At 33.5% G+C, this 25,991-nt stretch overlaps 1 protein-coding gene across 4 annotated transcripts in view; it reads left to right on the forward strand.

The window, feature by feature from the left end:
- Positions 1–291: 291 nt before the first annotated feature.
- sick (sickie) overlaps positions 292–25,991 on the forward strand; it is a 175,706-nt gene continuing 150,006 nt past the window's right edge. For 3 of the 4 annotated variants that reach the window (XM_070652540.1, XM_070652542.1, XM_070652541.1), the window contains exon 1: positions 22,540–24,542. In XM_070652540.1, the coding sequence (XP_070508641.1) occupies positions 22,551–24,542 (1,992 nt within the window). In that variant the 5' untranslated portion in view covers positions 22,540–22,550. Of the gene's footprint in view, positions 316–4,899; positions 5,000–22,539; positions 24,543–25,991 lie in introns of those variants that run through there. The other variant, XM_070652545.1, reaches the window with a different exon arrangement.

Here is a 25,991-nt window from a genome sequence, read left to right on the forward strand (position 1 = left end):
TTTTAAAATTTATGCAAAAATTACGGTGCAAAAAAATCATAAATTAGTGCTTAAAAGTGATAATAATTAAGGTATAATCACCTAAAAAGATAAAGTTTCTGCCATGAAAAAAAGAGCAGCAAATTAATTAGTGTTCCTTATTTTTTGTATACAATACAAAATTGTGCAGCAATTGATGTTGAAGGATATAAATCCCACGAGGAAACAACTTTTCATTTTCGACAATTTCATTGGGATTATCAAGAAAATAAAAGAATAAAAAAAGGAAAAGATAGAGCAGCACAAGTGAACATAAACAGTGCAGAAATGAAAGAGGTGAGCTGAAAGCTTCATTTTAGGAGATAAAAAGACACAAATGGAAAGAAAAAGTTTTGCAATTAAATTGAAAGCCTAATTTTGTCAGAACATAAAATGGATTTTTTTTCCATCTACTCCTTTTGTGTCGGTGATGTTTGTAAAGATTAATCAGAATATGACATTAAAGAGCAGCAGGAGAATACTAAGAAAGGATAAAGAAGAATAGGAAGTTGAAATCAATTTAAATGCTCAGGCCTGCAATTTTTGACTAGACCCTAAAGTTCTCAATATTTAAAAGTCTTCATTTTCTGAATGCTACATGTACTATCAAAAGCTGACTGAAGCTGATGCCTGAATGTTATTAGCGTCTGAAACTATTGAATTCTTAGACAAGTATATGGTCAGTTCACATATATGAATATATTGCCCAAAATTGTCAAATAAGGATTAGAACTGTATTATGGTTATGTGCCCTTTTGCTTTCTCGTTATCTTAATCTAGGCATGTCTTGATACATACAATAATGCCAGTCAAAGTCTGACCACAGACTATGTTTGATCATTTTACGGCTACGACTCACATTTGGCTATGCACTTCTTGTTATAGCTTCCGGGATTGAAATATGTTTAATTGCAGCTAACGGCGACGAGAGGATAGTTTGCTAAGTACCAAGTGGTAAGAACCACATGAAAATTTGGTTTTTTTTTTGCCAAGTGGCTGTCACTTGTCCTAGCAGATAAAGAGCATGATTTTATCGTGTAAAAATGTCACTTTGGGGCCTAAAAGCGGCCTCTTTGCCTGTATGGATTAGAGTTAGCACTAATAATACTGTCGCCTTGTCGCTGTATTGACAACATTTCCATATATGCAGAAAGTGATCCATTCAAGTAATTGCTCTGTTTGCTGTGTTTCCATCAATAAAGTTTCTTGCTCTTGGAATTATCATAATTTTAAGGCAGTCATCCTTGATAATTTCATAAATAACATCTTCCCGTGAAAATCAGCAAAGAAGTTGGTTGTTATTCCAACAAAAGAAAATTGAGATAACATAAAGCATGCATTAAATTAGACGAGATATAAATGAAAGATTTTTTAAGTGAGCGTGAAAGATGTAGATTGTCCTTTTCAAGCTGTTCCCCATTCTTTTTCTTCTTGTTCCTTTTGTGTATATACATCGTAAGAAAAGTTTTATTTTTGAGCATAAATTACTGCTTCCTCTCCCCCCGCACTTAACTGTCAAGTGGAAAATATTTTGCGTCAAAAATTTAATTTAAATTTTAATGAGCATCGCCTCAAAACATACCGGTACGGTTGCAAGCCGCAAAGAATCAGCATACAGAAAATTTATTTACTTGCCGTATCCGACAATTTTTATCCCTGATTCCGATGATGATAAATAAAAAAAGATTTGTTTACTTAAATAAACAATTCAAGCGAATGACACATGACACATGACGATGGGAGGAATAACACAAAATTGACTGACACTGAAATGAGAATAAATATGAGAAAAATAAATTTGACGAGAGTGTAAAATGAAGGTCCAAGTTCATGCATATTATTATCATACAAATTTTCACATTTTCTCTCCCTTCCTAATACCAAAATAATCACACACCAGACATCACATGCAAAATCATTATAAAAACATTCATATACAATTTCAGGCTCTCATCCTATTGCGGTAAATTCTCCAACACTCATTCATATCTGATTCACATACATATCTAGAGAGAAAGCGAAAGGGAATGCGTAACAAATTTTTATTCCTCATCAAACATAGATATTGTTCATAAATGACGACACGAAGAGACAGGACGATTGCTAAAAGCTGGGATACTTAGACATCCTCTGTTCTATGTCTCAACATTTGGGAATCATCACATACTTTTCCAGACAATCAGCACACACACATCTAAATTAATGTGCTCTTGAGTATACTCAATCAATATAGTTGAGCATGCTTAAGCTCGTGATACTCATGATCATGCTCTTTGTCTGTTCGGGAAAACGCCAGAACCAGAGTATCGCCATTAATGTTCGAATAATTCAAAATTACTTCGAATTCTTCAAAAAAATGAAAAATTTAACAAATTAATTCTAACGGACATATAATTTTTAAATTTTCTTCGACATTTTTCAAATTTAAAAATAACGGTCGCTTTTGAGATGAGCATACTTATTATACATCCTCTAAAGGATCACGCAAATCTGGTTCTATCGCTGCTTTTCGATTGTCAATTGCCGATACCAAATCTCATGTTATATCTATCAACAGCTACTCGTCATGAGTTTTTGGGGGTCTTCCTCGCGCTTTTATGCCATCAACAAGAGATGACCATAGTCTTGCCAAAACCATCCTCCCTCTTAGTAGTCAGACATCATTAATGAACATCTCCCATAGAAAAATTCATGATAATAATCATGACAAAATAACATTCATGTACTGACACAGTCACAGGAACAGTTAGGTATGGGAAGTGTATAAACCACATAATGTCAAATATATTATCAACAAAATCTCAAAAAAGGAATGTGCAGTAACAATTTCTTAATGTAAATGTTTAAATTTGCTACATTCATTCAAAATTATGCTATGTGAAATGCTAATGGACACACATTGAATGTGGAAATATCTTAACCATAAAGGAGTAAATAATTGCACATATTCAAGCCATACACAACAAGCACCATGCATGTACGATATAATATTTTAAAAATCATTATAAATTAAGCATCGCTTCATGGTTTTTCCGGTTCGTAAAACTTTTTACCTTTAAAAACATTCAGGTAGTGTTAAATTCAGTCATTGTTTAAGGGTTTTGACCCCACAACCTTCTGTCTATATCTCTATATCTTCCTTTTTATCCCAGAACGTGCTTTCAATTATTGTGCATTCAGGCGAATTTATTTGTCCCAAAACAAAAACTATCTTTATTACGTCCCATGGACTTCATTCTCTGCTATGACTTGTTCAATTTTCAATCTCTTTACATAAATTTAATAAAATGTATATGGATGTAACTCAAGAATCTTTTTTTTCTACGTAACATCATGTTTCAATCAAATTTTATCATGACATTTAAGGAACTCTATGTAAATATTGAAGTTAAGAATATCCTTTACATAGTACATAGTTTTATCAGAATCGGATTCTAGATTAACCCTTGAGAAATCTGAAAGGATTTTGTTGACTTTAAATTTCTCTTTGCAGCATGAGCTTTGTTAAAGACAGTAGTGACGAACCTTTTTTACAGCCTCACACTTCATTGTATTATATTCTTTGTAGTAGAATGTTTTTCAACCAGACCTCGAAGTCGATTCGATTGTTGTATGAAAAGTCAACTCGAGTCGACTTCGAGCTCTTTTTAAGGCAAAGAGACCACTTTTAGATACCATGAAAGCATGCTCTTTGCCTGTTAGGGTATGCATTTCACAATTGATAAGAAACGATCAGCACACTCTCAGATCTTACATATACGGCATCCATACGGACAGTACTAATAGAATCTAGTGGCGTCCGCTTGACAGTTCAAAGTTGCTGTCATTGCCTCGCAAATACATTTTGTTCTAATAAAACCATCCTTTTGACAGCCGTGTGGACAATAATTAAGTGTGTTGCTTTGAGACCTCCTAACTGCTTGTGTACACAAACAGTTGATTACATGGATTTTCGACCAGCGACACAAGTGAAGAAGACTACACGAAATGAAACACGCTTCCATTTGGATTCCATATGACATCCATTTGAATTTAATATGGAGGAGGCTACCGGCCTTATGAGATCTGTGGCGAAACCTTCTTCATTTGTGTCAATCGGGTTCTGAATCATTGTTTGCCAAGAGCAAACTATATTTGAAAGGTCTCTAAATAACTAGTTGCACGCTTTAAACCTTTTCGTACCACTCAAATGTACCGAGACACAAAAATTGCCCATCTCTTTTGTCTAGAATTTCCTTAAACTTAGTTAGCAGTCAGAAAAATAAAAACTTGTCATTCGATTGCATATTTCAATCAAAAACAAAAAAATAATAGAAAGAAAAGGAAAGGAATTGTGCAGTTAAGTGAATCGGGATTTCTTTTATCTTCAGGCTACTGTTGCTGCTTTCAATCCAGAATTTTCATTGCCTACTATACAAAAACACATAATTCAATTAGTTCAGTTGAAAGGAAAATTGATTTTGGAATGTCGGGATAAAAATAGAGAAGAAAGAAACAAAGTGAAATGAAGGAGGAAGTTAGTGATGGAGAGAAGCAGAAATTCAATTTTCATGATTAGGCATCCCTTTTTTGCTATCGAATACCATTTGCCTATAACTTTAATTTACATGAAAACACATGAGTCATAAACTTCAATTACTTACAACAATGTTTTTCAATTTGTAATTTATTTTTATTAATGAAAAATCCTTATGGCGCATAGCCGATTCTATTTTCAAACTGGGAGGAAGCATCAGCATCAGTAATTCTATCGTCGATTAATTTAAATTTACCGTCCAATTTTCGAGGTTCGCAGATAATTACATTTACATCCAATAATTTGCAATTTAATTGCCTTATTGCCGTTACTTTAATATCTTCATTTAATTCGATTGCTTACAGATGGATACACCAAATTATCATTCAAAGTGAGGCGCGCGTTAAATGGTAAAGGAAAGTCATCATGACGGATAAACGAATTTCATCACAAGAAACACTTCAGGTGAGTGAGCAGTAACGTTTAAGTTAAGGAAAAATCAAAATGTCACGATTCGATGCGTCTGAAAAAGGCAGAAAGTGGAGGCATTAACTTCTTGATGTTTGTTTTCTTTTTATTGCGTATGAAAATATTTGGAGGGATTTTCTTTAGTATTTGTTTTATGAAGTAAGAAAATTACAGCCACAAAGAAGAAATTCTTTCAAAAAATTTATTTCATTTAAGTAATTCAATGAAACATTTTTGTTGGTACTGGCTGTGAAATATAAAGATGACAGCAATTTAAAATTCAAATAGACGAAATATTCTTGTTTTCTTTTCAACAAAAAATATTTATGTCGAATGTTCTAAATTTAGAAGTTGTAATGTATGCATGTTATGATGGCGTCAGTGACGTTTTTCTATGTCTCGCTCTTTCAATTAGGAGTTGTGTTCTTGTGATGTCTGGTGACATCTTATTTTTGAAAGGTCACTCTCTTATTATCTCAGGGTTGAAACGGGGTTTCTTAGCAGTTTAACGGATCATTTTCGGAAATCGTAAAGAGTATCAAATTCAAGTAGTTTCTCAAATGGACCTCAAACGGACCTCAAACTCTAAGCGTCTTTAAGACTACTTCAAATGAGATCAAATCAAGACATTCTGTCTCGATTTTGTTCTTATCTCGAGCTCTAAAATTTTTCTTGATTGAGATATCAGGAACCCTCTCTCTTTTGATCAAAATTTACGTACGGATCATAACTACATATCACTTGAGAATCACAATAAAAAAGATGGAAGACTTTGTGTAAATGTGTGAAATGCTAGGCAGTGACTTGTAACCTAACAGGCAAAGAAAACGCTTTTTTCTCCAATATTGACAATACTGTGCCATGTTATTTGTCTGTTTGGGTGTAGAAACCTAGTTTCAATCCATTTTGGTTGTTACAGGTTTTGATGTTTCGCAGCTTGTCACTAAAGTCCAATGATACTCTAACTGCCCTATGGTGCTAATATATCTAAGAATTATTGCAGCTTAACCATCGATGAATAATATTCTATGAATCAGCCTAACTATTAACTTGAAATTGTCATTCAAGGACATACCCCAAACTTCTCATGGGGCTCAAAAACTTCTTCCTCCTTTTAAAAAAACATCCTACAGTCCTACAGTCTTACATTTTGGTGTTCCATCCAAAAAACTTCTAGCTACGTCCCTGATGTCATTCAATTTCCACGCATATTATCGACTTTTCCTTTCTGATATCCTCAAAACAAGTCAAAACTTGAAGCTCATTTAAAATTCTACGAATCAAAAAGTTTTACAATATACGTCTAGACTTTATGAGCCCAATAAGTAAACAATTTATTTACTAAAAATTTCTGCTAAAGCATAATTTTACCGAATATTGTGTCTCGCACGTTTCTCAAAAATAGAGAGTAAAATTTTTTGCTTCGAGCATCAACAATAAAATTCCTATTTTTACTGTATGATACGGAGAGAAAATATTCTCGTATCAAGACGACAAAAAAGCATGCAAGCAATCAAATTTTATTTTATTTTTCTTCTTTTTGTTGTTTGTTTAGTTCACATTTCACTTCCTTATATTGTATCTACTCAACACAATTCTCGGCAAAAATGCAAACACTACAACTACAGACAACAATCACGTGGGTATGGGGGTTAAAAAGGCATTTCTGTTTTTTCAACAGAAAGCAAACATCAACATGTGGAGTTGCATTGACTCCTCAAAATTGATACATTTATAGACGCACATACATGCAAAGTTAGGTGAAATAACTAAGTCAGGGGTGGGCAACCTTTTATTTTTCGGGGTATATCTTGATGGAAAGCCTTTATCGAAACCGGACTGGACATACAGTCTATAGCATTTTACAAAATGTATGATGTGCCACGACCCACAGGTTGTCCATCACTGAACTAAATTGAGACTTTTTATAAAAATTACTTCATTTCCTTTCTTCTTCATCTTTTTTTTTCGTGCAATGAGTTTTTTGGCATTCGAATCTCGTAAACTGCCTTTACCCCATCCCACACGCGATGAAGGAGAAAATCATCCTACTCCTCTACTTTGAGATGTTAATGTAATTTACTACATACTTTTTCCATATCAAAAAAGAAAACTTCTCTTTCCTTCTTCATCCTTATTATTCTTTTTTTCTTCATCTGAGGGGGGAAATTTTTTTGATGGTTATTTGCAATCATAGGGAGTGTACAGAGAACGTGCGGAAGAAATGTGGTAAACTGACTCAGAGGAGTAAAAAGAAGTTGTGGAAAAAACCGACTATAGATTTTACATTAAAGATGCAAGCGCATGTTGAACGGTCGCACGTGGTCTTTCTAGCCTTAATGTCATATGTATGTATATGTAGTGCTTAACATTTCTCTCTCTCTTATTAACACTAAGGAACTTAGAAGAAAGGATGAATAAAATTGTTGTTGTTGCTTGGAAGTTATGATTTTCAACAATTAATGCAAAAATGGAAATGGATGAAATGGAAATTGGTGAATATTTTATTAGATGCACTTTGCATATTCATGACTTCCTTTTTGATGCTTTTTGATTTAGGAAAAATTGCCTCTTGATATTGTTAATTGGCAGGTGGCTATGGCAAAAATATGTAAATTTACATGATTCCACTTTGTTTGGTTTATGGATGTTCCATCAATATTTTAGGAATCATTTACATATGATATTTTTCATGTCACGAACAACACAAATGAAGAAGGTTATTGCCAAAATTAATTAATTTCCATTTTATGTTAATAGAAGAGATTTAGTTGATCATTAAAACTTCAGAAGACAGAGTCTTCATCATTTGTGTCGCTCGGGTATTTATGTATATGGGTGTCAATTGTTTTTTATATTGTTCATAATGGAGAAATAGTTCATACTCGAGAATCAATTATGTCGGAAAGACTATGAAGCTGACTAAACAATAGCCTAAAGGCATAATTGCAGAAATATTTTGAAAAGTCGAAAACAAGGTCTAAGTTTTCCAATGATTTTGATTCACTTACGCTAGAGATGAAATTTTTAAAAAAATAGCTTGATCAAGCTTGAGATCATTTTTGCAAGACATCATTTTTGAATGTCCCTCATAAAATGATCAGATGTTCTTTTAGGGACCGTATTTATTATGTTCCAGAATAACGATTTTTTTCAAAAATGAACACTAGAATTCGCGGAATTTTCATTGCTTAATTTAGATTGACCCTCTTTCCCTTTCTTATACCCTCCTTCATAACCCCCCTCCTACGCAATAAGTGAACGGCCCCTAAAAAGAACAGCTTTTTCCTCAATCAATTGAAATTTTCAAATCAACAAAACAAATTTAATGGAGAATTTAATGTTTATGTTAAGGTATACCGAGTACACATTAAATGTGTACCAAAGGTAACGATCAACAGCTGGACCTCTGATAAATTTCATTATTTTTTCAATTATAAAATACAAACGCTTTTTTTTGATGTATCAATGAACCTGAAATGTACCATGAAGAGAAAACATTGATGGAGCTAAAAAAAATGGCAACAACAAAACCCATTGCATTGGGATTAAGTCATTATGAATCTTTTGCTCAGTGGAAAATTTACTCATTAAAAATTTTATGTGTGAATTATGAATACAAAAAGGATAATTTTCTCTTGTTTATTTTCGCATAAATTTTTTTGCCGTTGCCCTTCATCCTCTTTATGCTGCATGAATACATTACACTGTATGTTAGCATTCAATGAGGGAGAAAACAAGTCGGTAAAGAAGTTTCTGTATTCCATTATCCGACCTGAAGTTGGCTACGGATTGAATTCGACGATTTTCCCTTTCCATGCCTCATTGTTGTCTGTAACATGCACATTCGGTGAAATTTATGCGAGTACGGTACATAAAAAGGCATTCTCAATGGAATCATCATACAACTCATTTGGATATAGGTATTTGCGTGTTGGAAGCATAAAAACTTTTTTTTTTACCTTTAACATGCTTATTGCTAAATACTGTCGAGTCATAAATCTCAATTTTCACTTCAAAGGGATAATTCGAATTGTTAATAAGCTTAGCTGTAGTCCTGCAAATGAGAAAAGTCTGTGCCAAAATTAACTTCTTTTTAAAAACCAATTCATTAATTTTCTTGTGGTATGGGATGGAAGCAGTGCGATGTTATTCAGCATAAAAGAAGAAAAACTTTTTTTTTTGTGCTCATTTTCGTTTCAACGCGTACTGTATGCTTGTTGAAAAAAAGGTCAGATGGAAAGTTTTCAGATTCGAACAACTTCTTTGCTTTCAATAATGAAAAAGTTAATTTACATTTTCTCATTTTTCATTTGATTTTCATTTCCAATTTTCCAATTTTTTTGTGCTTTGGTGAATTTTTGAGAATTCTTATTACTTCTTCTAATGGTATTTTGTGATACTTTTTGACCTCTAATGGATATTCAAAAAACCAATTCTGACCTAATTTTGTATAGTCGAGCGATATAATCCCTTAAGTTGCTTTCTTTGTACATGTTCCTCGAGCATCAAAAATGCAAAAGGACGCCAAACAAAAGGCCTTCCGTTTGGTGTTAATAAAAGAGGTTTAGCGGAGCCTCAGCTCTGTGTAGCAGCGTTCTTCATTTGTGCTGCTCTGTTTGAATTCAGGAAAGGTCGTTTGTTCGCCTTACAATTCATAACCTGATTGTGGGGCGGCCATCCTTTATACAAGGGGTTTTGGATAGATTTACTGCACATTTCGCAACTCGACCGTCAGCGGTGTATTTTGGGATATCAAGAATGTATTTTACATTAAGTCAGCATTGGAATCATGAATTGGGTTTCTCTAATTCATCAGTCATTCGTAAAAATTAGTCAAAATCCACCATTACAGTGCCTTTACCACAACTTCGCGTCTAACTACATTAACACGGCGATCTAGCAGTGTCTAGCTAATACGTTGGTACTCGGGTTGTATACCCGAGCGACACAATGCGTCAAAGTCGAAATTAACCGTAAGGGTGCCGTCAAGGGAACTACGTACCTTATTATTGATACAGCAATATAGCAGTGCCCAGACGAATGTGTTGTGCTGCTCGAGACAATCTTATTTCTTAAAGTATCGAATTCACATGGATGAACATCCAAAAAAGAAGTTCGCAAACTTATTGAGTCCATCAGTTGCCGATTGTAAGTTGCCACCTGCAATGTTTTTGTCCAATAGATGAGAATAAAGACTCTCATCAACAATGCGTCACAATATTATGATAAAATCATCACTTGAACATTTTTATTACAAAATAATGCTGATAAACTTTGCAGTGCCAACAAAAAAAAATATGTGTATCCAAAATTATTTGACATTCAACCCCAATACTCAATTATCATAGCCGATAGCAAGACTAAAATCCTCATATAAACATGAAAGAAAATAAACTCGAGTACTTGATATGGGTGTCAAAGTATAATGTAGTGACATAAAGCTCCACTAGATGTATACATACACACCAAAAATGATCCTTGTTTTCAAAAGATTACGACAACAAAGAGAGAGAGAGAGGTCGTTGGGACTAAATATATGTACATGCTTGTATACATTTTTCCGCATTTTCTATCGCCTTAGAAGCATAAATTTGTATTTGCAGTGGAGATGAAAAAGACAGCAGCAGTGAAAGAAAAAGGAAATAATTCCGAATTTTATTACATTTTCCCTCACACTTCAGTATCACTTTACACATTTCTTTCATATTCCTTTCTTATTCGGAACCAAAAAAAAAAAGACGAGAATAACCAGAATGTATAGTCTCGGGGTAAACAGGATGAGTTTCCTTTGAGAATTGCATGCTGCTGTGATTTTTATTCAAAAAAGAATCAAATTAAGGGACTTTGGGGGTGTCGAAAGTGTTAACACTGGTTTCCTTTCTTTGCATCATCGTCTTCATAGCTGTGAATGTCGTTATATCAAACATCCCCATAATGATGTCGTCTTAGTGATAATACATATTGAAGCAAATGATGTTACTTTCCATTAGCATAATAACATTCGGTGTCTTGTGTATGGCTTTAAAGTTCTCTATTCTATTTCAATCTCTAGGAAGATGAAGACTCCAATTTCCGTTCCTTTTAAATTTAAAATTCAATGTCATTATTATTCACGACACTTTTTTTTGTATAAGCTCGTCTATTTATGGGGAACTTAAAAGGGGGAATGTTCTGTCTTCAGTGTTATTGGCAACATATTTATTTTGATTTTTATCAATAAACGATGGAACTTTTTTGGCAATGATTATATTCCATGGTATTGAATATCGTAAAAGATGTTCCTTTTTGTCAACATAATCACGGCTGTATGAAGCGACAATGAATACATCCCCAGTCATTAAAAATAAATGTGAAGTTTTTCACTTTCTATCGTGTTCCTCCTCGTAACCATTTAAAGCTACATTACGAGAAGTAAAAGGCATTAAATCTCTCGACTATGCTTTCCTCGCTCATGGTTCGTTTGTATCTAAAGTGAAAGCGAAGAAGGAGATGGAAAAGAGGCAAAAAAAATATATTTTATTTTATGCCAGATGACATTAAAGACGGAAAGATATTTAGGCATATAGCTGCTCATTCAATAAATTTTCATCAGATGCTTCCGATATGTGCCATCGGATTAAATTTGTTTGTAGCTTTATACTCAATCCCTCCGACTCTCGATGCAAGTTTAGCAATCCCGGGAAGGATATGATGTAGAAATGGCTGAAAATCCGGACGCAGGTTGACTTGACTCAGGTCTGAGACTGGATTTCATCGATTTTGGCTTGGAGACAGAATCACACTGGCCTGAGGACAGAACCACACTAGGTTGGAACTAGTGTTTGGAACTAGCTTCGGCACAAATCCAGATTAGCCTGGAGCTAGAGTCTCTAGATTCTGGATCTAAATCCTGGGGCTAGAGTCACACTAACCTGGGGCTAAAGTCACACTAGATTAAGGCTAGAATTACAATAGATTGGGATAAAAGTCACACAAGCTTGGGGACAGAGTTGGACTGGTCTGGAGTCAGAGTCAAACTGGCTTGATTGCAAATTTCATCAACTCTAGTTTTGGGCACAAGCCATACTGGCCTGATGTCGGATTTCCGCCCATTTCTATGCCATGTATTTTCCGGGAATGACATGGATATAGCATAAAAATAAAAGGATGAAATGAAAATTTACATTTATTTCATTCTGAAATGCAGCACAATACTAGCAAAGTACGTCTACCTTACAGGTGTTAAAGATTCGATAAATATCATTTACAAAGGGAGGCTTTTCTTCCTTCATTCCAGCACACTTTCTATTCAGATCACTTGAAGTGGAAAGAAAAATGCGATAAAAAGATGTGTACATGGTGAAGCAGTCAATGGCAATGATGCGACAATGATAAGCAGTAAAACGTGGTATGAGTAAAAGAGAAAAAGTTCCATTGAGAATATGCGGTGTGTGTATACATGCCGGAGTTGTAAAAATAAGAAGAAGCCAAAATATCCCGTTTTGTAGACAAAAGTTCGAGTCTACAATGCGAGGATCAACTGCGCAGATGTTTATTTATATCATGCTTTTTCAAACCTTATTATTGTTTCTCGTGTCGAGTTTTAGTTGCCGTCGTATTGTCTAACAGTACATATCGTTGTTTTCATACCAAAAGGAATTAAATTCCTTGTTAAGAGATACCGGAAAAAATAAAAAATCGCACAAAGGAAGTTCCATTTTTTTGTGAATAAAAACGGATATCAGTGATATGTCACATTCTTCTCAGTGTATACGTAAAGTGCTTTTAGCTGTTAAAGGAAATTATTAAGCCGTAAATAATTAGCGAGGAAGCTTTTTAAAATCCACATATATGTATGTGGGCTATAAAAAGTCACATTATAAAGATATGAATATGCAAAAATAAAAAAAATAAAAATTTGTGAATATTAATGTGTTGTGGAAGGAAGCAGAGAAGCATAAACGAAACAACATTAAATGAGTCATTTCGTTCATTTAAATAATGGAAGTGTATTTAACGCAAAAAATATGTCATATCAGGAGAATTCATTTATCAAGGATGTACAGTTGAACGTATTTTGTGGATTAAGTTACTGAAATGAATTGCTGTCCATCAACAAACGGAGGAGATTTTAATGATTTTAATTAGTGACAATTGAGGGGGGATTTTTTTTTCTGGTGACTGTAAAAAAATCCTTTAAAGTTACAGTGGGTGGATATAAAAATAATAATAATTTAAACAGCGTACAGCATAGACAGTGAAAGTGTGACTACAATAATCTATTTTAATTTCTGTTGCTGAACATTTTCATTCCTCATTTTGCGTCCCTTCATTGTCGTTGTATATCCGTTGTCTCAGAATTTATTCTTCCTTCTTTTTGAACATTTACGTGCCTTAAAGCTATGATATTGGTGATAATTAGAAAAGCTTCAAGAACTATTCTACTTCCATTCATTCATCTTGGTGCTACTGTCTGAAAATTTTAATTCTCGGCTGTTGTCCCGATCAGCACAAATTGTTATTGGCTGTCAGGTTGCTGCATATTGACAATTTCCATGTTAATTGCTATAAACATTGTCACTTGGATGTCATGTGGCTGCCATGATAAACTTGTGTCGGTCTGGTTCCGAGCTCGGGATTTTTGGCAGCCATATGGACGCCAAACGGAGGCAACTTCCATTTGCTACTAATAAAAGAGGTTTATCGAAGCCTTTAAAGTTCCATGTCAGAGCCTTCATCACTTGTGTCACTCGGAGCTGTATTTATCCGGACAGAAAGATACCGAAAGATATAATTGAGAGGATGTGGAAGAAGAATTGACAGAACGTGTCCAAATAAAAGAAACGAAGCTCAATAAAACTTAAATTTGCTTAAGTCTGCACCGGAATATTTATGAAAGTATGTGCCGAATGTTAAAGTTAAAACTGGAAATGAATTTCCTCTCCTTATTTGTGCCTTTGATTATGCACAATATAATGTGTATGAATAGGAAATTTTCAGCATACATTGCATATATGTTCAGATTTATATAGCCAGCATATTGGGGATATAGAAATGGAAAAGAAATGTGTACGAAAAAACAATAAATTGGTTTCAATTCAGTTGAGCAGAAAATTTCTCAATACTTTTTATATCCCACAATGCATCCTCATTTTTAGTGAAACGATATAGATGCGATGGAAATAGTAAAAATAACGGAAGCGGAAGTGAAAAGCATTAAACTTCTTATTTGTTTACAAATAATATAATACAGCACTTTGTGTGATAATAATTGATTCTAATGACTCTACAGATAGTCTTAAAGATTATATTCCATTAGTAGATAGTAAATTAAAGAGCACAAAGAGCATCGTCTGCTGAAAGAAGCTATAAAATAAATTAAGATTTAATATTTTTCTCTTTAAACTTACTTCGGGTAGCATTTTAAAATCACAGACTACAAGTAAGCCCGACCGATGGTGTTGCTCGGCCGATGAAGAAGGATCCTTCTCAGAGCTTTTAGATGCTTCCATTGGGCGTCCATACTTACTGGAACCATGCTTCGACTTGAAGCCTAGGTTTTTTCAAAAGGCTTTCCATCTGACTCTGCTACTGGCCACATCACAAAGCTTGTACAAATTATTGGGCATCCTTATGGCTGCCATGGCAGTGACTTCCTTTAAAAGAGACTTCTTCATTTATACTGCTCGGTCAGGAAATTCATATGCAAATCCTTAAAAATTATTCCCTTGAATGCACCACATTTTGTGTATATATACAGCAAAAGTACATATTTATCTCAACATAAACAGTTGCTGCAATTTAAACTCATTCCTCATCATTTTCTCATATACATGAAGCTTTATGATTTTCATTTTGTTGTTATGTTATGTTATGGAATGGCATGATAAGTAAACAAGCACTTTCGATTTTCAATTTTCTCATTTTCTCTCTTTATTGTGCTGTACACATGCACGTACATTTATATTTTAAAAAGGATCTCCAAAGGAATTAACATTTCAATTTTCATCTACACATTCTGCTCTGCTCCAACAATGCTTTAAAGTGTTCTTTAATGTCAGAGTAAATCCTTCACTGGAAATACTTTTATAAAATTCCATACATCATTATTATGTGCTTCACTTAACGCCACTTAAATGTGTACTCATTTAGAAGATATTTCGATGACATTTCTATATCCATCTACAGATGTGAATGATCTTTAAAGAATGCGGTATACATTCTTTTGATAATTATGAGGAAATGAATCACAGAAGCGTATTAAAACAGAGAAAAATTTCTTTTCACTTTCCTTCCTGAAATTTTAAAATGCATGAATCCTGTTGGAGGAAATTGAATACTTGGGAAGACAGTTTTGCTTAAAAATCAAGCTACTAAAAAATTTATGAACTTTTTAACATCTTCAGAATTGTAAAAAAATGTTTTATTCTTGTTAAGGAGAATTATGTCAAGGAGAAGGCATTTTGGAATTCTTTATGGTTCAGTCAATACTTCCAGACTAAGAAAATTTCAAGTTATTCCCTCCAAGCTACCCTTCCCCTACCCATTCTCAACTACCTTAAAATTCAAGTTTGTTTACTTGTTCTTCTTACTTTACTACTCTGGCCGTGCAGAACAGATCAATTGTGATACATGGTTTCCCTTAGATGACGATTGAAGAAGGCTCTAATGCTGACTTCTGTCTGTCAACTTTTAACACCAAGTTTAATACTTTCTCTATCAATAGCCTCATAATCAGAGCTCAAAGTCGACTCGAATTTTGTATGGAAAAGTCGAAATCGAGCTCTGCTGATTCTGCTAGATCTTCGAGGTCTTAGATTGTTTACTAACAAAATTATGTAGCGTAAAAGTTGCAAGGACATGCCAAGTCAGATGGGGAGTTTTAAGGCCATAAATATCCAACTATCCAATCTTCTGACTACGTCCATGATAAGTTAACATGCCTAATGAACAATTAATACCAAAAACATCCAGAAGCCGAATTATCATGTCCTCAATTGATTGTTATACACTTAATCTCTTTATTTCAAATCCGGCTAAAATCCGGCACCAAACCAGATCTTATTATTGATCGAGTAACCTATTTATGCTATCTAAAATTTTCCCCTTTAAAAACCCCAAAACTACCACAATATGTCCTAGAAAATTATTAAAATAAGCCAGTCTTATCTCTATGCAAGCCAAACCAAACTAGTTTCAATAATTCACCGCGAAAGTTTTCTTTTTTCAAAAGTATTACAACAGGGAAAACTTGCTTCTGTTCCATGAAAAAAAAAAGTTATATCTGTTAAGCATATAACGTTTAACTAAAGAAATTGGATAAATATTTTCAAAGCTTAGTAACAGAAATTTATGCTGGGTGGATCATAGTATATTTAAAAGATTATTCACTGGAAAGTTATTTGAAGCGCGAATAATTTTTCATTACCAAGGAAATAAGAATCGAGGGAGAAATAAAAAAAAACATCCGTTCCTCATAAAGAAAATTCTTTCATATATGAAGCATAATACATTATTTCACTTGTATATGTTTTACACATGAAAACCATATTCAACCATTGTTTTAATGGTTATTAAGCCTCCAAACGATGCTAGAGCATAGAGTGCGACATTTAACACATATATGAATTCACTTCTTTTTTTTTGGATAGCAAGAGGAAAATTTTATTTAATGGCATCATCACGTCATATATAAATCTAATAAACAATGCTATGTATGCATTATATTCCTACATGGCACACACACTCTAAATGAATTGTTGTGAAACATTCTTCAAAGCAGACGGAGCAAAAAGCTTTTATAACCAAACAAACAAAAAAATAAAACTTTTGAATAATCATGACGCAAAAAAAACTTAACGAGAAATCTGGGGATGTCCTTTAATGACGTTCATGTCCTCTCATGACATTCAACAGTTAGTGAAATTCGTGAAGCGGAAATCGATCAAAAATCCGGCTACATGCTGGCGTGACTCTGACTTGGTGTCAGATTGGTTTTAATCCAGAATCAAGGATTCAGTCAGCATCACGTCGTCCTGGTGTTGGATTTTGGATCAATTATTATAGGATAGCTTAAGTTAAGTTAAAAAATTTTAGCCGTGGAATGACATCTGCGGCCTAAATTGGGTAACATTGGCATTCATGACAAAGGACCTTGTGCATATGAATTGTAACTTAGCACAGTGCATTGTACATTAAATCTTATGACGTTTTTGTGTCCTTGAAAAGATCCATAGCTGCAATTGTATCGGATCCCACAATAACATGTAAATCTAAGGGATGTGGTACAATAGATCGTAGTGCCTAACACTTATAAGGTTGGACCCTTTAAAAATCTCATACTTACTTACTTACTTCCTTGGCTGGGCGCACGAGGGTTCATTGCGGAATATTAAGGGTTCTAGCGTCCTTTTCTTATAGTTAAAATTTCAGGTTTTCAATTTTGTCCCTATCCCTACTAGATCCTCCCTGCTTTTCACATCAACGAGTGCCTGATTCTATGTTATCCATCACATCATTTCAGAATGAATCACAAAAGATAGAGCTGGAAAAGTTGTAGACTGCCATTTTAATTTATTGCAATGTGAAATGTAAACGCAGTGATAACAGCAACAACCGCAAAAATTCATATTAAATAAAACACGCCCAAAGCAGATAGACGTAAAAATTACATCACATCCTCTACTTATCATTTTTATTGTCAATTTTCGCTAATGCTGATAGACACAAAAATGTGAAATTCATGAGGAATGATGAAACATTAAAGGCATGAAGTAATATCTGTAAATTAGATTTCACCTTCCTTTCTCTTTTATCTTTGTTGCTGTTGTTTTTGTTGTTGTTTATTTTTAGCACCTTCATATTCCTTACCATTGCTGTTTTTTCTTCATCCTTAAAGATGGAAAAAAATTAAATGAATTTCATTTCCTTCTCTTCCTTGCTGCTTATATCTTAAATTTTTTTTTTGCTTACACACGGTTATTATTGCGTAAAGAAACTTCCTTGTTGTAAGCATAGCATGTTTGGAGGTTGGGAAAGTCATTTAACATTTTAGCCACGTATTGTGTAACACTCAGTGAAATATGAGTAAGTCGTCCCGAGATAATTCTGATAACAAATATCTTTACGAAATTAAATGAGATAGATAAGACAAGACTATAGTCTTTAACATGTACATACATATGGATATGGATGGAATAGGCATAACAATTTAATTGCAAGGAAATTCCCTTTTATGTTTGTATCGAAATGCCTCAACAACATATACTTAATTTCCTCCTAGAGAGCTATTAAAAAATTTTTCTTTTTTATGGAGCATAAGTAGATGAACATTTTATTTCCTCTAATTTTACGTGACTCAAGTATGTCAGCATGCTGCATTTGACCTCAATATTCTCATTTTCACTTTCACTTTTCATCATTGAAAATTGAAAAGAAAATTTATTGAGAAGGGATTCTTAAATATTCTCAAAATAATTGCCATTCGGTTCCTTTACAGCATGTACAAAGAGAATATTTTTGATTAACTTTCTATGTATAATAATTGCCGTTTAATCAACTTCCTTCCCCTTATAACTTGTCAGAATAATTTTGGGGTTGCTTCCCATACTTAGTAGTGATTATGTTTGAATCTGTGGTTCATACCTTTTCCATTCATTAAATTCCACTTCTTTTTATTTAGATCTATACTTTTTAAATACATTTAGTGATATGAACGAGTGACTTAATTAGGTTTTAATACAATTGTCAGTCATTGGTTTGTTTGCTTATTAAGTAACACGAAAAATCGATTTCTTGACTTCCCTGTCTCCTCTGTAACAAAATTTCCATTATTTGATGCCTATCAAAATCTCGATTCACCCACCTAAGAACGTTACGTAATATTCAAACGACCCCCTATTTGAAAAAGTAATTTAAGAAATCATTTAATCCTATTAAAAAGTAAAAACCGTGACACCGCGAAGTACTTTATTGAGATATATTCTCTACATCACCAAAGTGTGGTTATGTTTACTCCGGGTTTATTTATTTGAGCAGGGGTGTAGCCAGAAGGGAAAATGGAAAATTTGTATATTAGGGGTATTCTCCGAGCGACATAAATAAAGAAGGCTCTGCCACAGAACTTGTAAGACTCCACTATACTAATTCCAGATGAGAAACCAAATGGCATTCATATGGATGCCAAACAAAGGCAGCTACCATTTGGTACTAGTAAAAGAGGTTTAGAAAAGCCTTTAGAGTTCCATTGGCAGAGCCTTCTTCATTTGTGTCGCTTGAATTGAAGAAAAATGAAGAATTTTTATCCAAACAAATGGAAGGTGAGCCCCGGTTTCTACCTAAATACAACCCCTGCCTTTTGCATGAATAAGATCTGATAACAATATAGTAAACAAAATACAGAATAATAGGAAACAGAAGGGATTCTTCTCTGTATTGTAAAAAAAATCGTTTTATGTCTGTAAACATTTCCTATTATCTTTTCAATTTGTTACTAAATCGAGAATAGGTAAAAATATAACTAGGTTCAAAAACCGCTGGTCATGTTCGGGGGTCATATTGACCCAAGAAGGCAGAAGAACCACGTGTTTTTAACTTCTTTGAATTTGAACGAGAAAAATAAAATAATGGAAATTCCATCATAGTCAAAAATGGAAATTTGTTTTAAAAAAATACGTCAGAAACAATTATGCTGAATTGAGCTACTGTTATTCCAATTGAGGCAAGAAACACAAAAAAAGAATTAATCCTATTTGTGTTTTTCGCTCATTTTTTTTCTAATTTTAAATGCTAAGCTTTGAGCGTCAAATTTTCGGGGACATATATCAAACTTTTACATCGAGAATTCTATAATTAAAATTCAAAAACTTGTCGCAGATGTTGTCTTAAATATTAGAGTTATTGTGTCCTACCCGAGCGGCACAAATGAAGAATGCTGCATCAAGCGGACTTTGAAGACTTTTATCCATTTAAAGCTGTAAACATTCCTTTAAGTTCCCCGTGTCTGAGTCTTTAAGGACTAATTTCCCAGTGTCCGAGCTTTTAAAGACTCTTTCATTATCCTGTATCGGACCATTTAAAGACTCCTTTAATTCCCTTGTGAGAGCCCTTATTGGCTCCTTTAATTTCCGTGACACTCTGGCTCCTTCATTTATGTCACCCGGCCTAATAGAATTGGTATTAAAGAGTTGTCTACCTTTATTTATCACACTGTGAAATACGAATTTAAATCCCAAAACAAAAAATCATTTCCAATGTTAATTTCATTTCCTTTATAAAAGCAAAATGCAGTACAATACAAACAAATTTCGACTCTCATAATGAAAAAAAGAGCTGGGAAACATACGGCAGCACATTTTTCAATTTTGTTTTTGCCATGTCGTCAATTTTTATTTTCATTCCACATTCAAAGTTAAAAGCAGCAACAAAAAAAAAATAAACGAAATGTTTATTTCTGGATAAAAAAGTGGGTTCCAGAGAAACCAATTTATTTTAACTGCATCCAACATTCGGTGATGACAACAAAAATATTGACAACATATACATAAAGTTTATTTTACTTTAATTTTATTTAAAACTTTCTTGCCGATTCTTTTACATGGCTACAAAATTTACAGTAAGCATTATATCCCGAGCAACACAAATAAAGTAGACTCCGTCAGGAGACCTTTTAAGGCTCCGCGAAATCTCTTTTACTAATAGCAAATGGAAGCCACCTACAGGCGGGAATCAAGGGGTGTATGCCAAACAGAGGCAACCTCGCGAGTGTGTCACTCGGGCATGTAAATATTTATGGGTAGGCATGGTGAAATAAATTGAAAAATTACATGTCATGATGCCAAAAGAGTGCCTTAAACGTAATAATTTTTCTGCTGTTGTTGCTATCAGAAGGATATACACAATTTCTACTTCCAATATGTATAGGAATAAATGAAAAATTGCGTATTATTGGATGTAATATAGTTCAATCTACTCCCTAAAGCCATATAACATAATAAAGTAAACGCACACGTAAAAATATAATTTTTCTTCCATAAATGAATAAGGGATGAAGGAGAAAAAAAATGCAAAATGTATGTGCTGGGGACATAACCAGCCTTCTACATACATTTGAATGAGATGAGCAAAAAATGTATGATGAGAAACATTTTAACCAAATTTTATTACCATCATTGAAATAACATTTTCATGCCAGGTAATCCGCTTTTAGTAGATTAACTGTGTAGTTACATACAGGACATGTCCATTTATTCATGAATCAACAGCTTCTTTAATAGGTTTTTTAATTCAAATTAAAATTGAAATGAATTGTTAATTAATATTTAGTCTAAATGGATCAATAAATGATTTCAATCAGTGCCTGACTAATGGAACTGATTTGTTTTCAAATTTGAATCAATGATGAATGCTAATGAACAGGATTTTTTTTTGAAAATAATTGTATATTTGTGAATAATTATATAAAAACAGATAGTATGGCACAATTTTAAATGCTGTCTAACTGTCTAAACGGAACTGGATTGTTGATATACAGGAGTCCCGAGTTGATGCTAATGTCTATTAAATTACTAGGCCTAAGATCGATTAAAGGCATGTTTTTCGAAAATATCCCTAAAAATGCACTAAGTCGACCTTAAGTCTTGTTATTTGCCAGATATTAGTGTTAAGTGTCCACTCAGGAAGTCCTCAATTTGCATAACTATTGTGGCACCAGACAAATTTTAATATTGTCCATTCGGAACCCAACCAATTATCTACTTGAACAACACAAATCTGTTAATCGATACAAAGTCTGGCACCAGACCGACGTGACTCTGGCTAGTCGGGCTACTAATTGACTTGACAGTTGTGGACCTTCAGATAATGTTTTGAGGAGTTTTAGTTTTTAACTAGACATACTGTGAACTAATCGAAGCCAATTCCACTCTAATTACAGAAATCCTTCATAGGGCTATAATGTCCAAATTAAGAAAAATCAAAGCTCAAAGTAGATTTGAATTTCATATGCGAAAATCGACTCTAAGAAGAATGACTCAAACAAAATCTGAAAATATTACACATCTTCACTAAAAGCTACACCATATCCGTATAATAATTCAACAACCAGACAGTCCCATTCTTCCGAAAACAAAAGCTTTAATTTACTTATCAAAAATCAATCTTCTGGGTATTGCAAATCATTCATGTAAAAACTATAAATTTAAAAACCATGATGATGTGAGGAATGAATAATGTTCAAGCAATAAAAATATGTGAAATAAATATCAATTGTGCAGAAACAATATTTCAGTGTTACTGCACATTTAGTAATATGCTATAAAAAGTGAAAAATATCCTGTGAATAAGTGAAAAATCGATTTATTACCTGCTTCATATATATTTTTTTACAATTACTATATATAGCACTTTTGGATTACATTTTTATATAAAGGAAGAAGTCATAAATATAACAATATAGGATATTTATATGTCGACAATTTATCATGAACAGGAAATGCTGTAAGAGGATTTATTGAATTGTGAAATGTCAAATTTTTTGTATGAAAAACGAAGGAAATTAATCAATTAGATGTTATCGAAAAAGGAAAGTCATTCACGTGAAAATAAAGTGACAAGTTATAATAAACATAAAATAAAAGTGGAATCACAAAGTAAGGAACAATCATCCTTTCCCCTTAATCCCCATAACAATGAAAATATTATTAATAAGCACGAAAAGTCATCAACATCGTCGTCGTCTTCATCATCATCATCATCAACGACTGAAAAACATGATACACAACAGGAAATTACAGGAGGAAATTGTCCCATTGTCGATAAAGGGGATGGAATTGATGGAAAAATCAATACGACACCAAAGAAACGTTTCTTTGACTTGAAACGTACAGCTGAGTCAGCAACGAGTAAAATTTCATCAATTAGTCCATCGAGATTCTCATTGAATAATCTAACGCCAAAATTAAGGAGGAAAAGTGCCACGAATCATAAATTATCGCAATTAGAGCGGCAAAGTAATTTATTTATTCGAGATGGGTCCGAGAATAAGACAAACAATCCGGAGAATTTAATGAGCGTTGCCATAGAAAATGGAACAATTGATGATAATGCGAAACATCAACAAACAACGACTGAAGGCAAAATTGGAAGTAACATTAAAAGTAAAAAGACATCGTTGATTCCGTCCTTTAATTTTAAAATTCCATCCACGAATGCAAAGCAAGGAAATTTAAAAAATTTATGCAAAAACTTTTCCAGCAATCAACCTGAATTTCCAAATTATGAGGAAATCGATATATCCAACTTTAATGAAGTAAATGAAATTATGCCGCAGGAAATGCAGGATCAACAAAATTTGAGAACTTTTTCACCATCAAGACAAAGGGAAATTCTAGACATTGCGGAAACTGATTTAATTGAAGCTCTAATTGCGGACAGTGAACAGCATGACACCATGTCAAAAACAGAACCAAATGTACAAGAAATGTTGAAGAATATTCCCGTACGACAACGTAAAGGAAATATATCACATATGGAAAATTATTGTCTTTTCGATCCAGCAGATTTCTATGATGATAAGGAACTAAGAAGGAATAACTTTGCAACACAATCAATTGCAGATTTTCATTTTCCCATTGGAACATTTCAGCATGTACCGCAGCAACAAAAAGTACAGAAACTAGTTCTACAAATTAAAGAAGAATATTCAACTGTATATGATACAACAGAGCATGACGAAAGACTTTTATACCACAATTATTATGAAATAGATCCAGATTTATTGGAACAAGATGAAACAGCAATTGCAATTGAACCTAATCGGATTGATGAAAATCCAAAATCTGAATTTATTGGTAAGCAAACATCAAGACAGTCATCAAGCTCCTCATCAAGTTGTGATTATCCATCGATCTTCAATTCCGTCATAGAAACAACTCCATCATCTACAATAGAATCAACGGACGAAAACGAAACAATAAATTATGACATTCCACAAAGTGGAATCAATCATACGAATGAAAATGTAATTACCTGCAATACAGTTACGGGTACAAAGAAAAAATCACAGCCACAATTGGAGAGAATTGTTCACCAGCAAGTTGCTAAACGTAATACAAGTCAATGGCAAACTATGGCAACAAGGATGAATGGAAAATCAACAAAAATCAATTTGCAATTATTTTACAATAAAGCCGATCCATTAAAATCAAGCCATTCACTTCCGCAATTGCAAAACATTGGTAATACAGCCACTACTGTTCAACAAATTGCTGACGATGGATGTGATTACAAAGTAGAAATCAATAAACGTACGGCAGCAATACCAATGCGAAAAGCTATACGTAAAGCACGTCCATTATCAAGCGATAGCGGTTTTACAACTCCAAGTCCACCGAATGAAATTTCATCGTCAAATCAATCACAATGTACGTCAAAAAGTGGCAGCATTGCCAACGGAAATGGTCAAGTGGATAATTATAAACCAACGGAAGAATCGAATAACAATGGACGGAATGAATCAACAGTGTTGAATCATTGTGATAATATACAACAGCTGATTGAGGTGAGTAATGCAAAACCATCAGTGTGATATCTGATTAAAAAAGTATATGCGAGTGAGGGTTGTGCTACACATGACTATTTAATTAATTTAATGAGGAAATAGATGAAATTTTTCATTATAAAATGGAAATTAAATTCATAAATCATTGTCGCAAATATGCATCCACACATTTACAATCACATTAAGTTTTTTTCATATTTCTATGATGAATTTTTTACTATTCATGTTTTTTAAATGAATTAAAAGTACGCAATTTATGTAGACAATGGCATATGTCTATGATGAGGGGTTGGATATGAATGTTTCTTAATTTATGACAAAAGTGTGCTGAATGGAAGTTTAAGGTTTGTGTCTTAATAAATTGAAATTAGAAACAACAGGATGTAGATTTAGCTTAGCTAAAAACCATGTGTCATTATATCACAAGGAAGTAATTTAATTTTGAAGAAAGACAAGAACGTCAATAGACGGCTAGTTGACCCGATGTGACTGGCAATGAGCATGTTCTTCAGAGCTAGTTCTACTTAAATGTACTATGCTGATGAGCATACTCTCTGTTTCATTTGCTTTTGAAAAGACGCTTTATGTCATTAAGAACCGGTGTGACCTAAGACGTTCCTTTAAATTTCAAGTAGAAGTCAGATTACTTAGTGATAATAAGAGTTTGTGGTTTGAGGTTGCTCCATGTCTCAATTTCAACAAATTCTTGAGACCGAGACTCTATCAAATTCATTTAAACATTTACTAAAATGTAATAATCCTATACCTACCAAGAGAGAAGATGCTTTTAGGTACCGTAGTCACATTACGATTCCACGAAAGCGTGCTCTTTGTCTCAAGAATTGCAATCTATAATGCAGAGCTAGAAGCAGATTTAAATTTTTTTATGGAGTCGAGTCGATTTATGTTGACTTTTCTATACAAAATCCAAGTCTACTTTGAGCTGTACTTAATAAAACATCTTATTCTCAATCTTCAATCTCGAGTGCATCTTTCAAATCCAAGCTATTTACGACATTTAAGTCTATTAATCGCACGCCTCATCCGTTCAGAATTCCAGTCAATCGATCAAAATACATTATTGAGTTAAAAAGTGCGACCAAAATTCAGTTTCCATCACTTGGTTCACCGCAAAAGTTTATTAATATTCACGAAATAGTTAAAAGTTGACACATCATAAAAAGCAAAATAATTTAAATTGCTGCTTGGCCACTCACTTTAATTATTCATCTGAATTTTTTGTACAGATTATAAATAACACTATAGGATTTTGTGCTGTTATCGCAAAGTTTCCCATCCACAACCATAATATTTATATGTAGTTTATGCAACATGCGTCAAATAAACCATATTTCTGTAATAAAAATTCCTATTTTGAATGCCTGGGGTTTTATGGTTTTTGAGCAAATTTTTATTTTATGATTTGTTCTAGAGGGTGCTGAAAATATT

Source organism: Chironomus tepperi, unplaced genomic scaffold, assembly GCF_022539635.2.
Source record: "Chironomus tepperi strain 1889 unplaced genomic scaffold, CSIRO-AGI_Ctep_v1 contig_48, whole genome shotgun sequence".
Lineage (NCBI taxonomy): Eukaryota > Metazoa > Arthropoda > Insecta > Diptera > Chironomidae > Chironomus > Chironomus tepperi.